This window comes from Hippocampus comes, unplaced genomic scaffold, assembly GCF_001891065.2.
Source record: "Hippocampus comes isolate QL1 unplaced genomic scaffold, H_comes_QL1_v1.1 scaffold9, whole genome shotgun sequence".
Lineage (NCBI taxonomy): Eukaryota > Metazoa > Chordata > Actinopteri > Syngnathiformes > Syngnathidae > Hippocampus > Hippocampus comes.
In genome coordinates, this window is record NW_017805275.1 from 920505 (window position 1) to 933273 (window position 12769).

General features: G+C 43.1%; 2 protein-coding genes across 3 annotated transcripts; one reads left to right on the forward strand and one right to left on the reverse strand.

The window, feature by feature from the left end:
• Nucleotides 1–1599: 1599 nt before the first annotated feature.
• Nucleotides 1600–6775, reverse strand: LOC109515849 (magnesium transporter NIPA2). 2 transcript variants are annotated; one of them, XM_019869905.1, is made up of 6 exons: nt 6656–6775; nt 6223–6355; nt 5839–5895; nt 5465–5555; nt 3203–3363; nt 1600–2313 (listed from the first exon to the last, which is right to left on the reverse strand). In XM_019869905.1, the coding sequence occupies exons 1-6, from the start codon at nt 6656–6658 to the stop codon at nt 1694–1696; spliced, it is 1065 nt and encodes a 354-aa protein (XP_019725464.1). In that variant the 5' UTR covers nt 6659–6775; the 3' UTR covers nt 1600–1693. The 2 variants fall into 2 exon arrangements, with proteins under 2 accessions (XP_019725464.1, XP_019725465.1); XM_019869906.1 differs by lacking the exon at nt 6656–6775 and adding an exon at nt 6465–6599.
• Nucleotides 6776–7160: 385 nt separating this feature from the next.
• mars2 (methionyl-tRNA synthetase 2, mitochondrial) lies at nt 7161–9830 on the forward strand. Its single transcript, XM_019869903.1, has 3 exons — nt 7161–7685; nt 7776–8110; nt 8549–9830. The coding sequence occupies exons 1-3, from the start codon at nt 7418–7420 to the stop codon at nt 9737–9739; spliced, it is 1794 nt and encodes a 597-aa protein (XP_019725462.1). The 5' UTR covers nt 7161–7417; the 3' UTR covers nt 9740–9830.
• Nucleotides 9831–12769: the final 2939 nt, after the last annotated feature.

The window sequence follows — 12769 nt, forward strand, 5'->3', positions numbered from 1 at the left end:
ATTTAATGTTCTATTTTTATTGACTTACAGCTCTGTTCAAACTGCTATTGTTTTTCAAGTGAAGTTAAAGCTTGAAGAATGTTGTAGTTTGGGAAACACGCCTTCCATTTAGTGCTCCTCACATGACCTTATTTCAGCCAGCATCAAAGGATCATTTGGCTTATGCTTTTGGAAACTTTGGTCCAAAAGAAAGACAGCGAAGAAGCACATGCACTGGAATTTTGTGTGAGGAAGGAAACTTAAAACCAGATAAGACTCTGCTGGTGTCAAATACTACTCTTATTGTGTCATTAGCGTTTCAGTGTCGTGATCGTTGGAGAAAGTGAAGTCGAAAGCAGGATTGAACAGGTACCGAAGGAAGAAATAGAGAAAAGGAGTTTTAAAGCAGAAGATAATTTCAATGTGTTCTATGCGCCGCCACGAGTCTGAATACAATTGTTTGTAAAATATTAACAGCAGAATAATTTACCCATTTTTATCCATGTCAGGATCAGCCATTTTACCACGTACTGCTACCTGCTGTTGACTGAAAATTAAAATTCATAATTCTATAAACAGAATATACATCAAAATACCTTATTTAGACATGTGGGCGTGCATAGAACATAATTGTAAAGAAAAATGTAGACTCAACTTCCCATTTAAGTGAAAGAAGGATGGAAATTAACGAAGTGGGTCTGAAGTATACTGCATGTAGACCTCCTTTTGGCCACATACTCTTAAAACAGTTGGGTCAAAAAGAAATCAAATTTGGTCCAAAATCCCTTTTGGGTTGACAGTCATCCCTCGCCACTTTGCGCTTCACGTTTTGAGGCGTCAGTGCTTGTGCAGTGGGGTTTTCCAAAATACAGTATTCCTCTAAAAAAAAAAAAAAAGATCTAAAAATGAAAAAAAATTGTTTATCGTATTATCGACCCAGTCAGCTGTTTTTTTTTTTTTTTTTTAAGACATGTCACAAGGAAGCAGTGACAGCTCAGATGAAGGCTGAAGTGACAGCAGAACCTGTCAGTTTTTTTTCTTCACTATAGATAGACCATTGTCTGATAAAAATGAAATCTTAAACACATTTCAACTTATAAGAAGACAAAATGAACGTCATAGTGTTTCTCCAATTTAAAAACCTCAGCGACACTGTCAGTGCCTCCAGCGGAAGAGTCTCCAAGAGAATCTAAACCTATACTAGTCAAGCGAGAGTCTTCTATGCCACCAACACAAGCCTCTTTGCCTCTCTCAGAAGGCAATCTTGATGAATGTTAATTTCTGTAGAAGGTTTTAGAATTAAACATTGAAGTAAATAGTGTATTGTTGTAATCTCTGTCTCGAATATGCAAAATATAAATACTGTTTACATATTTTAAACATGCTGGTATGTACATACACATACACAAAAAAATCCTAGTGGCGGGGGTGGGGGGTGGCAAATCCTAATTTGCGGTTTTTCACCTTTCACAGGGGGTTCTGGTCCCCATTAATTGCGAAAAATGTGGTATCAATGTATTTATTGAACCCAAAAAGTTGGGTCACCTGAATAACCCACAAAATAACCGAATTTTGGTTGTTTTATACAGAAGATTTTTTTTTCCTTTTGTAACTTGTTTGTTTTAGGTCAAATGAATAACTCAAACAGTTTGAGCTCATGCCCTTTTGACCCAACTGTTTTTAGATTTGCAGTGTACACAAGCAGTATTTCCTTTCAGGTGGCAGACCCACTTTTGACGCTTCCCCCCAAAGGCGGTTTCACCTCCGCCTTGGCAGGGCTGTCCTGGCCGGGAAGGGCGGCGTAAGGCCGAGGGCCCCAGCGTAGGTCCCGAGGCCCCTTCCTCAGGTAGCGGGGCATGGACTCCCAGCTGAAGGTGATGTCTTTGAAGGCGTGTAGTAGGAAGATGCCCAGCACGATGGTGAGGAAACCGCTAATGGTGCCCACCACGGCGCCGGCGCTCATGCGCAGCCACTCCTTGAATAGGATGGCCGAGCAGGCTATAACGGACGTGGTGAAGAACACATAGTAGATCGGTGTGACGATGGAGGTGTTGAAAATGTCCAGGGCCTTATTCAGGTAGCTGATCTGGATGCTGACGCAGAGCGCCAGGCAGACCAACAAGCACCAGAAGAGGGGATCCCTCAGCACGGCGGTCCCGGCGACCAGTTCCTTAATGGCGATGCCCAGGCCCTTCACGCAAGACACGGACAAGGAGCCGATGATGGAGCAGATTGTGATGTAGACCAGCACATTCTTCTGTCCGAAGCGCGGCGCCACCGCGAAGATAAGCACCAGGCTGCTTCCCACGACGCACACCGCAAACACAATGAAACCTAGCGGGGAGCATGACAGGAAGATATGTGAGTATTCCCCACAGGTGAAAAAAACTACTCGCACTCTGTACTCAAGTCGAAGCACTACTTTTGTGTTGTCTTGGTTATTAATAATTGTATTACTATTATTGTATTCAGTTGGTACAACTGTGGCGGTTGTGAAAACTATCTAAATATTATCGAAATAGAAGCCACAAGATGGTGGCAAAGCACAACATTTGTCTAAATGAAGCTACTCAGAGCTCTACCTTTGCTTAAATGAATGTCCTGAATTCACTTCCCAATAGTTTCACCAAGATGCCACGCAAAACACAACTTTAATGTAAATAAGGCTCCTCAACTCACTTCCTCTTAGTTCCTGGCACCAAGATGCCACCCAAAAAAAATGGCAGAAAATCACTATTTTTGTCTGAATGAATCTGCACAAGTCTTTTCAGAAAAGTTCTTTGGTAGGTACAGAGATGCCACAAGAGTGGCAACACACTACTTTTGTGTGAATCAAGCTCCTCAATTCACTTCAACGTAGCCCCATGGCACCAAGATGCAGTTAATACAGCATTACTCACAGTTATTAGTCACTCTTGTAGATGTTAAAAAAAAAAAACAACAAACAAAACACATCTACAAGAGTGACCAATATCCAAAACAAAACAAAACAAGCACTTCATTTGTCTGAATGAATCTCAACAGCTCAGTATAGTTCCTTGATACCAAGATGCCACAAAGACAGCCAGAGAATAAAAACTGCAAATCCACAAGTTTTTCAGAGACAAACAGACATTCGGCACTGTGAATCGCAAATAATCGAAAAAATGTAGTCAAGTAGAATAACACTGTATTTGTACATGGTTACTTCCTGCGCAAGATGTTTGTTCAGCACACGTCTGACCTGGGTCTTTGAGCTTCTCCGCCATGGCGCTGAGGGAGGCCACTTCCTCCTCCTGGGGGGCGTGCACCACCATCACTGTGGAGCCCAGCAAGCAGAGGAGGCAGCCCATCTTGCCGTGCACATTCAAACGCTCATTCAGGAAGTACGACGACAGCACGGCGCTGCCAAGAAACATGGCGGATGGTTATGACAAAAGCTTCCTCTCCAGCTGTAAGGGGTGGGCTTTTTTTTTTTTTTTTTAAATAGGGCATGAGTGCACATGAATGCTGACACTATTAAAGCAACCCCAAAAGTCCAAATACTACTAGAATTAAATTTGAACTGTATGTGAAGAGTGTAATGTAATGTAATACTGGAGTAAATATAATCATACAATTATGAGATTCAAGTAATGTTAGTAAAAGAAAACTTTTTTTTTCTGAGAATAAAGTTCAAGGAGAAGAGCACCTACTTTTAAAGTTAAAATAAGCTGATTAACAGGAGAATTTTTTTTTCTGAGACAATTTTACTGGAGCAAAATCATAAGCATGCAATCAAATCAAAATAAAATTACAAAAATATAATTTTACTACAAGAATAACACCATTGAATTTTGAGAATAAAGTTATTTAAAATTAAGAGAGTAAACATAAAGCTATACTGTACTACTACAGTTTAAATTAATATTGAGTTGAAATATTAGAAACTTTTTTTTTCACAAAAATTAAGCAAAATTATTTTCAATCATTCCATGACTGAGGTTCCTTAAAAAATGATAAAGTAGTAATACATTTACATGGTCAAAGTAATGTATTACAATGATGTTGTAGTATGATGAATACAATTCAAGAAAGTCAAATAATTTACACACACACACACACACACACACACGGGGGGAGAGAGAGAGAGAGAGAGAGAGAGAGAGAGAGAGAGAGAGAGAGAGAGAGAGAGAGAGATTTAAAAAAATATTGTGAGAATAATGTGATATTGTATTTTTACAGAAATTAATACAGGAATAAAGTAAGTCAGTGATTCCCAACCAATGTCGCCGGGAGAGATTATCAGGTGCGCTGTGGAAATTGTCCAATGTCTATTATTTTGACGACAAAATGTAGTATTTACCATCTATAGTGAGAGGAGAAACAAAGAAATGCCTTTTCACTTGATTACCGAAGGTACATAATTAACCTGCATATATACTTTTTGTGAATCATTTTGCTAAGTGGTGTGCCATGATTTTTTTTCCAAGGTGGAATATATGCCTTGGCTCATTAAAGGTTGAGAAACACTGAAACAGATGATAATATCAGAAAGAAAATCTATTACTCGAATCAAGTCCTGAAAATGTGGATAAAAAAAATAATGCCACAAAAATCCTAAAACAAATTTTATTTTACAATAAACCAATTATCATAAGAAAACTTATTCATCGTAAAGTTGTATTTTTTAACCAAAGAATTGTAATAGTATATACAGTAATCCCTCGTTTATCGCGGTTAATGGGGACCAAAACCACCCGCGATAAGCGAAAATCCGTGAAGTAGCGACCCCACCCCACCCTCCATATAGGTACATGTACATAATATTTGTAAGGCCAAATTTAATGGTGTACACATGTAGATGTATATTTTGAAGTAATTAACATGACTTAATGCTGTATACTAATAGATTTAAACATGTATAAGCTAGGTTAGTTTATGAATAATAAAATATAGCAAAACAAAAAAAATAATATATATTTTTTTAAAGTCAGCAAACGGTCCGCGAGCAGCTGCGAAAGTCAGCAAAACAACAGCGAGTCACATAGAACAACATATACAGCACTGTACTACATGTATGTGAATGTTTTCTTTTTTAAATGAATATGTTTGAAAAAATCCGCGATGCACTGAAGCCGCGATAAACGAACCGCGAAATAGCGAGGGATCACTGTATTTGTTTTTATTTTTAAAAAAAGTTAGATTTTTACATGAACAACATTTCCAACATACAGGAATGAAGTCACTTTATTTGCTGTAAGATTAAAAGACTAAAAATATTTTTTAAATAAATTTGTAATATCCTTTTACAAGAATAAACTTGATTAGGAAAAAAACCCACTAATGTCACGCATTGCCAGTGGATTGTAGAACTTTATATTCCTGTAACACTCACAGTATCAAGGCGATATATTTTGACGATAGCTCGAGCCTGCTACACAATGCTGTGATGTATCAACCAGCATTTTAGAATTCAGCATTCACACGACCACTTGTAAATACCTCAAAGCAGCTAATGACGTACCTTACGAGGACACTCAAAGCTCCCAGAGGGGTGACAAGCGTGGCCGGAGCAAACGCGTACGCCGCGAAGTTGGCCGCCTCTCCGACTCCCACTGCAATACAATCAGTTTACGTTAATGCCCAGACACGCAACCTGCCATTCCACTGCTGGTCACGATGCACAAATGTGCTCTTTGCAAGAACATGTATGTGCACAATAAAAGGCACCACCATGTTGAAGTACCACCAAATCCCTTTTACCCAGTGAGGTACGAAAGAATCACTGCCCAAGTGCAGTTCAGTTGTATTTAACTTTTTTAGTACCACAAATTTGCATTTACTCTGTTGGGTACTTGGAGAGAAAAGTGTTTTTGCGGAGGTTATGAGTGTACTTACTTGAAATAAGCCCCGCCCACCACAGCCATTCTTTAAGGTAAGCATAGCCACCTTGACCTGGAGACGATAAAGTTGTCATAATAACAACTATCATGGTGATTAATGATACACGTACTCTTCCGACTACTATTACTAATAAAACAATAAGTGAGGATAAGCAGTATATAAGATGGGTGGATGGACAGATGGAAGGAAGTACGTTTTTTGACAAGAATGTGGAGTTTTGTACCCCACGTTATCTTTCAAAGAACAAATGTTGACCGATTTTCCTCCTCCGCCGCAGTAATAGACTTTGTATTTCATTTTTAGCGTTCAGAAAAAAAATATCGAAAAAAGAAACGCAGAATAGTCAGACTTTTTTGGGGGGAGGGGGTGGGTGAGTACCTGCTCGCATGGAGCCCTTGCTGGCCAATCGTAGCAAACCTTTCTTCTTCAGGATGAAACTTGCACCGATAAAAAGACTGGACGACACGGCCAGGGAAAGGCCAATATAGAAGTCCACACGACCCGCTTCCATCTGAGACAAGAGTCCACAACAGACGATAATTGCATAGCTGTCAAACACACACGTATGACAGAAAAAAACACTTTCCTCTTGCCCTTTCCACTTCGACGAACACACAAACCATCTTTCGACATCACATGACGGCCTACCAGGCGAATAAACTTCAACTACGTTTTGGGTGGTGTCGAGAACGTCACAAGTGGGGAAAACAAACAAGTAGAAGGAAGTTTGAACAGCCTCAAAGTGGAGACGGTCATAGACATATGCTGAAAAGAAAGAAGGAAAGAAAGACAGAAAAAGAAATTTGTGTACCATGGGAGTCAAGTCGAGTCCATCATCCGTCTTCGTAGCTGTCAAGGGGCGGAACCAACTGGCGGCTGCGCTGCAGCGACACTCCACAGACCGCTACGACCTGCCTGAATGAATACGCTGTAGTCTCATGACAGCCGAGCGACGTTTGCGTTACAATCCAATGTCGATCGCGAATCGTTAGTCTATCAAATGGGGCCACGCGAAGAAGTATTACTGAAAGCGAACTAAGTCTATCTATTACGAGGATTCTGTTGTTAGTTTCAAGTCGGTGAACACATAATATCACGACTCAGACACATATTTCTTTTGACTATTTAGCGGAGACGCATTTATTTTGTCACTTATGTTTGACAACAACAAAATGACTCCGGTTATTTGACTTGAATATCCAAATTCCGATTCCTTCATGGGCTGAGAACGCAGCATATCTCCCGAGCGCAATTTGATTGGCTCGTTAGCGGTCACGAGAGCACATTGTCATCGATTTGATTGGAAGATCGTTGATTTGCAATCCGGAAAAACATCTAACCTTGACTACTGTCACGTTAAGTCTCACATGTGACAAACTTGATTAGTTAGTTTGTTGGGATTCGCTGCTTTGTAACCACTTCAATTTTCGATAACGTTGCGTTTTTGATTGTGACATTTTGGTAATCGTGTAGGTTGTGGCGCGTGTTTCTGAGTTACGCATGTTTTGTATAGATAAACGACCCTTAGCATTTAGCAAAACATTACTAACACAGCAGGACTGCCATTTCAAAAATGAGGACCATTTTCTGCTTCATCACCAGGAGCTGTAAAGCTGATGGCAGCTGGAAACAAAGTGCCTTTTTATCACCACATTCAACGCAACGCAGAGTCAGATGCACACGCAGCGATGTGTGCAATGAGGAAAGAAGCTACTACATAACCACTCCCATCTTCTATGTCAATGCCTCTCCTCATCTGGGCCACCTGTATTCAGCAATTTTAGCCGACTGCATGCACAGATACAAGCTTCTCCGGGGATTCAAGTCGAGATTTGCAACAGGTAATTAATTTACATGCACCCTGTTTCTGCTACTCAACTGCACAGAGGACCAGGCCTTTGTAGTGGGTGGCGTGCATCTCTTCTTTGCAGGCACGGATGAGCACGGTTTAAAAATCCAACAGGCGGCCAATGCAGCAGGAGAAGCCCCCCTGACCTTCTGCACTGGCGTGTCCCAGAGATTCCGGCAGCTCTTTGGCAGCTGCAATGTGTCCTTCACAGACTACATCAGGACCACTGAGGAGAGGCACCGGCGGTCCGTAGAGCACTTCTGGTGCACGTTGTATGACAAAGGGTTCATCTACAAGGGCAACTATGAGGGCTGGTACTCCACGCCAGACGAGAGCTTCCTCACGCCGACGCAGGTGGCAGACGCCGTTGATGCGAGCGGCCAGGCTATCAAGGTTTCACTGGAGAGTGGTCACAAGGTGCATCCACAAACATTTGTGTAAAGGGGGAGTTTGCACTTTTAAAGCTCAGTAAATGTTGTCAAATTTGTAAGAATCATTACAATAGCACTTGACAGTTGTATGTTGGGGGGGAAAAAAACAAATCTGTCTCTACCATTTTTTAACAAATATGGGCAAACTTTTTTTATTACCGGTAACTTTCTTCTTAAATCTTTCAACTGGAATGAATTGCTGGATTGATACAATACTGGCATGGAAGCAAGTTTCAAAACATGAAAAGAGAATCTCCTATCCCATTACCATCATATCAAGAAATTATTGTTTATTTTCCTCATAGTCAATCCAGCAAATGCAGTCAAATGCATTATCCCTGCTGAATAAATGGCAGCTCTACTGTTGGAATGCCTATTTTTGGTTAATGAAAAATGTTCATATCTCTATCTACCTGTTTGTCAGGTGGAATGGCTGAAAGAGGAGAACTACATGTTCCGTTTGTCAGCATTTCGGACTCCACTGCTTGACTGGCTCCAGAAAAACCCCAGAGCTATCCAGCCCGAGCGGTTCCTCCAAGATGTTCTCCAGTGGCTGCAGGATGACCTTCCGGACCTCTCTGTGTCCCGCCAAAGAAGCCGCCTCCAGTGGGGGATTCCCGTCCCGGGGGATCCTGAGCACACCATCTACGTGTGGTTGGATGCTCTGGTAAACTACCTCACGGTAGTTGGTTACCCCGACAACCACAATCATTGGTGGAGCGTGGCCCGCCACATCGTCGGCAAAGACATCCTGAAATTCCACACCATCTACTGGCCGTCTTTCCTCCTTGGGGCGGGACTGCCGCCGCCGCAGTCCATACACGTGCACTCACACTGGACAGTCAATGGAACCAAGATGTCGAAAAGTTTGGGCAACGTGGTGGACCCCTTTGAGCGCTCGCAGGCGTTCACCACCGACGGTTTGCGGTACTTCCTGCTGCGTCAAGGCGTGCCTGATTCCGACTGTGACTACGCAGATCACAAAGTCACCAAGGTGCTCAACGCGGAGCTGGCTGACTCCTTGGGTGGCCTCCTCAACCGCTGCACCGCTCCCGCGCTCAACCTAACACAGACCTACCCACCATTCTGCCCTTTGTTTTTCCCAAATGAGCGGGATGGTAGGGCGGTGCCAGAAGACTACCACCTGCTGGATGCTGTGCGAAACCTCCCAACGTTGGTGGAGCGTCATTATGAAAGCCTGCACGTATACAAAGCCTTGGAGGCCATCACTTCCTGTGTTAGACAAACCAACGGCTTCGTTCAACGGCATACACCTTGGAAGTTGAACAGGATGGACAGCGGAGACCAACGTTGGCTGGACACAATCATCCATGTCACTCTGGAATGTCTGAGGATTTACGGGACCCTCCTGCAGCCTGTCGTGCCGCGAGTAGCCGACAAGTTGCTGTCCAGACTCGGCGTGCGAGCTGACGAGAGGAACTGGAGCGACCTGGACTTCCTGCCAAGTTACAGTGGCAAAGACTGCCGCTTCCAAGGGAGAACACTAGGACCTGATACAGGAGTGCTTTTTAATCGTCTGGAAAGTCCCACTGGAGATGAGCAAAAACCAAAGAAAATTAAAAAGCAGACGATTATCTCAAGGCAGTTTACATAAGGACCGAGTTTTGAACCACACTCTCCACACATTTAAGGAAACCACCTAAACCACACGCGAATAAGCACAAGGTCGCGAAAACTAGAAAAAAGAACTCAGGAAGAACCCTCAAACACAAACTCAGTGGGGGAGGCCATTTGCCTTAAAGACGGTGCTGAATTATATCTGGTAACTAATAACAACTCAATATCTCAAAATTGACTCCCAAGATGGACTAGTCAGGCGCCTCCACAATCATGAGGACATCTGCTGACTTGACTGTTGTCCAGAGGACCATTGACAACCTCCACAAGAAAGGCAGGCGACAAAAAGTTGTTGAAGAAGCTGCTGGTTCTCAGAGTTCTGTATCAAAGCAAAGCCATAAAATGTTGACTGGAAGTACAAACTGCAACAGGCAGAACCAGAGCTTTGAGAATAACAAACCCCACTAAAATATGTGTGGGATTTTCACAAGGAGTTGACTGAGGCAAGAGCCAGTACATTAACACCCACTGTGAAAAGAGGTGTCAAGGAAATTGGCTAACGCAGGTGTGTGCTGTCAAACTACTCCTGAAACAAACAGTACGTCAGAGCTCAGAAGCATCTAACCTGGGTTCATGAGAAAATGATGTGGGCTCTCACTTATCAAAGAGTGCATAGGATTCAAACTAAAAGTGTACACACGTACAAAATCCCAAAATAGTGTACGAAAAAAAAATCCGACCTATCAACTTGCGCGCTCATACAGAGGGACACAATTGAGGAATGCACATGTGGCTGTAATGAAAAAAAATTGACTATTCAATTTACGTAATTTGCGTACATTGGTTGTGCATGGTTAAAATGTGACAAACTGGCCTATAATGGACTACATTAATATCTTTAAATAAAAAAGCTACTCGCTGCTTCGTTGGTGACGGGGATGTTTTAGCATAGTAATCAGTGCAGCTGGTTCCAAGCTGGTGACTTCTCAGTCAAAGGCTTCGAACTCCAAGCGTGGCGACCCACTTGGGGTCTGAAGCTGTGCTGCAGCAACACAATCAGCTACATTTGTAGAGTACACTGGGGAAAAAAATCCACTGGGTTTACTTAATACAGACATGGACATCAGTAGAACATGACTAACATTGTCTTGAACTCACATATCGCATTTAAATATTTTCAAGGAAAAGAGTAGAAAATTACATCAGTTAACCACTTTTTAATCATGTGCAACCGATATACCTGTCCGAATTAAGTACATTGATGTTGTTGCTTTTTCCCCAAATTGATGTATAGAGGGTTGTTTTTTTTATTTGTGTGTGGCGCATTGTGCAACTAGAGCAGTGGTTCTTAACCTTGTGAGAGGTACCGAACCCAACCAGTTCATATGCACATTCACCGAACTCTTAACTGAAAAATAAAAATAGGATTCAAGAAGTGTTACTTTAGTTTTGCCGGTGCGAGACTAGAGTTGCTCAACTTGGGGTGACAAATCATGCAGATCGGACGCTGAGTCCCATCCCGTTTTGTGACGCATGTTGTACAAATTCGTCTGACCACTTTCTTTTTTTGCTCGACATAGTTAGCATGTACTAAAACATAAAAAATTCACACGAGGGATGACCACAACCGGCAGCACTGATTGGACAAGCAATGTAATGTGATCATCTGCAGCCAGTGATGGCCAGGCGGGCGTGTCATAACTAATTGACATGTTGAGTCGGGTGTGTCTTAACCTCCATGGCAGAGGCTCCATCAAATCCCTGGGGTTCGATCGAACCCAGGGTAAGAACCACTGAACAAGAGACATCGATCGATGCCTGAGACGATCCAGAAATCGAAGCATTGTTCAGTCTTTTGGGTAACATAATACAACAAGTGAAAAAGCGACGATAAAAGACAAGTGGTTATGTGTTCTTTATTTATGCTAAAGGGGCTCCAAATATTGACTGCATATGAATGAATGTGCGTTGTAGAAAGCCAACCTTTGTATATTAAACATCTGTTTATGATGGTATGTTGGAATTCTTTTGAGATAAGTTTTGTGTAAAATGAGATTCACTCAACTGACTCGTGCTCCATCTGACCCTCACTCGTGAACAAGATCCCAAAATACTTAAACTCCTCCACTTGAGGCAGGATCTCATCCCCAACCTGGATAGGGCACTTCTGGTCTCAGATTTGGAGGTGCTGACTGTCCTTCCAGATCGCTTCACACTGGACAGTGAACTGCTCCAGTGAGAGTTGGAAATCGCGGCTCGAAGAAGCCATCAGTACACCTTCATCTGCAAAAACCAGAGATGCAATACTGAGGCCACCAAAGCAGACCCCTTCAACGCCTCGGCTGCGCCTAGAAATTCTGTCCATAAAGGTTATGAACAGAATTGTTGACAAAGGGCAGCCTTGGCTGTGTGAATGCTGGCAATGCGGACTAAACTGTGACATAGGTGGTACTGGTACAGGGACCCAAGTCCGTAGCAGGGGGCTTGGCACAACATACTCCCGAAGTCCTGGCCACACAGCTCCCCGAGGGACACCGTCGCCTTCTCCAAGTCCAAAAAACACATGTCGACTGTTTGGGTGAACCAGTCTACATGAAGTCCAGTAACAGAACACCACTCTGGTTCAGATCGGGAGGACTATTCCTCCCAATCATGCCCTTCCAAGCCTCACTGTCATTGCTCACGTGACCATTGAAGTCCCCCCCCCCCCCACCAGAATGATTCGCCCCTAGGGGGAGCACTCTCCAGCACACCCTCCAAGAAGGGTGGGTACTTTGAACTGTTGTTTGGTGCATAGGCACAAACAACATTGAGGACCTGCCCCCCCTTCGAAGGCGGAGGGAGACTACCCTCTCATCGACTGGGGCGCCCCTCACCACCTTGGGCAACTCCAGAGCGGAAGAGTGTCCAACCCCTATCGAGATGACTGATAGCAGAGACTAAGCTGTGCGTGGAGGCAAGCCCGACTATATCTCATCAGAACTTCTATGCCTCGCACACCAGTTCAGGTTCCTTCCCTGTCAGAGAGGTGACATTCCCCGTCGCAAGAGGTAATTTCTGTGGCCAG

Bases quoted from the DNA above. Each gene is read 5' to 3' on its own strand.
- LOC109515849 (XM_019869905.1), bottom strand. The intron at 3,364-5,464 runs GTACGTCATTAG...GTTTCTTGGCAG, and splicing joins GCTTTGAGTGTCCTCGTAAG to CGCCGTGCTGTCGTCGTACT. The intron at 2,314-3,202 runs GTCAGACGTGTG...GCTCCCCGCTAG, and splicing joins GGAGAAGCTCAAAGACCCAG to GTTTCATTGTGTTTGCGGTG.
- mars2 (XM_019869903.1), top strand. From the start codon at position 7,418: ATGAGGACCATTTTCTGCTTCATCACCAGGAGCTGTAAAGCTGATGGC. The intron at 7,686-7,775 runs GTAATTAATTTA...TCTTCTTTGCAG, and splicing joins CAAGTCGAGATTTGCAACAG to GCACGGATGAGCACGGTTTA. The intron at 8,111-8,548 runs GTGCATCCACAA...CCTGTTTGTCAG, and splicing joins CACTGGAGAGTGGTCACAAG to GTGGAATGGCTGAAAGAGGA.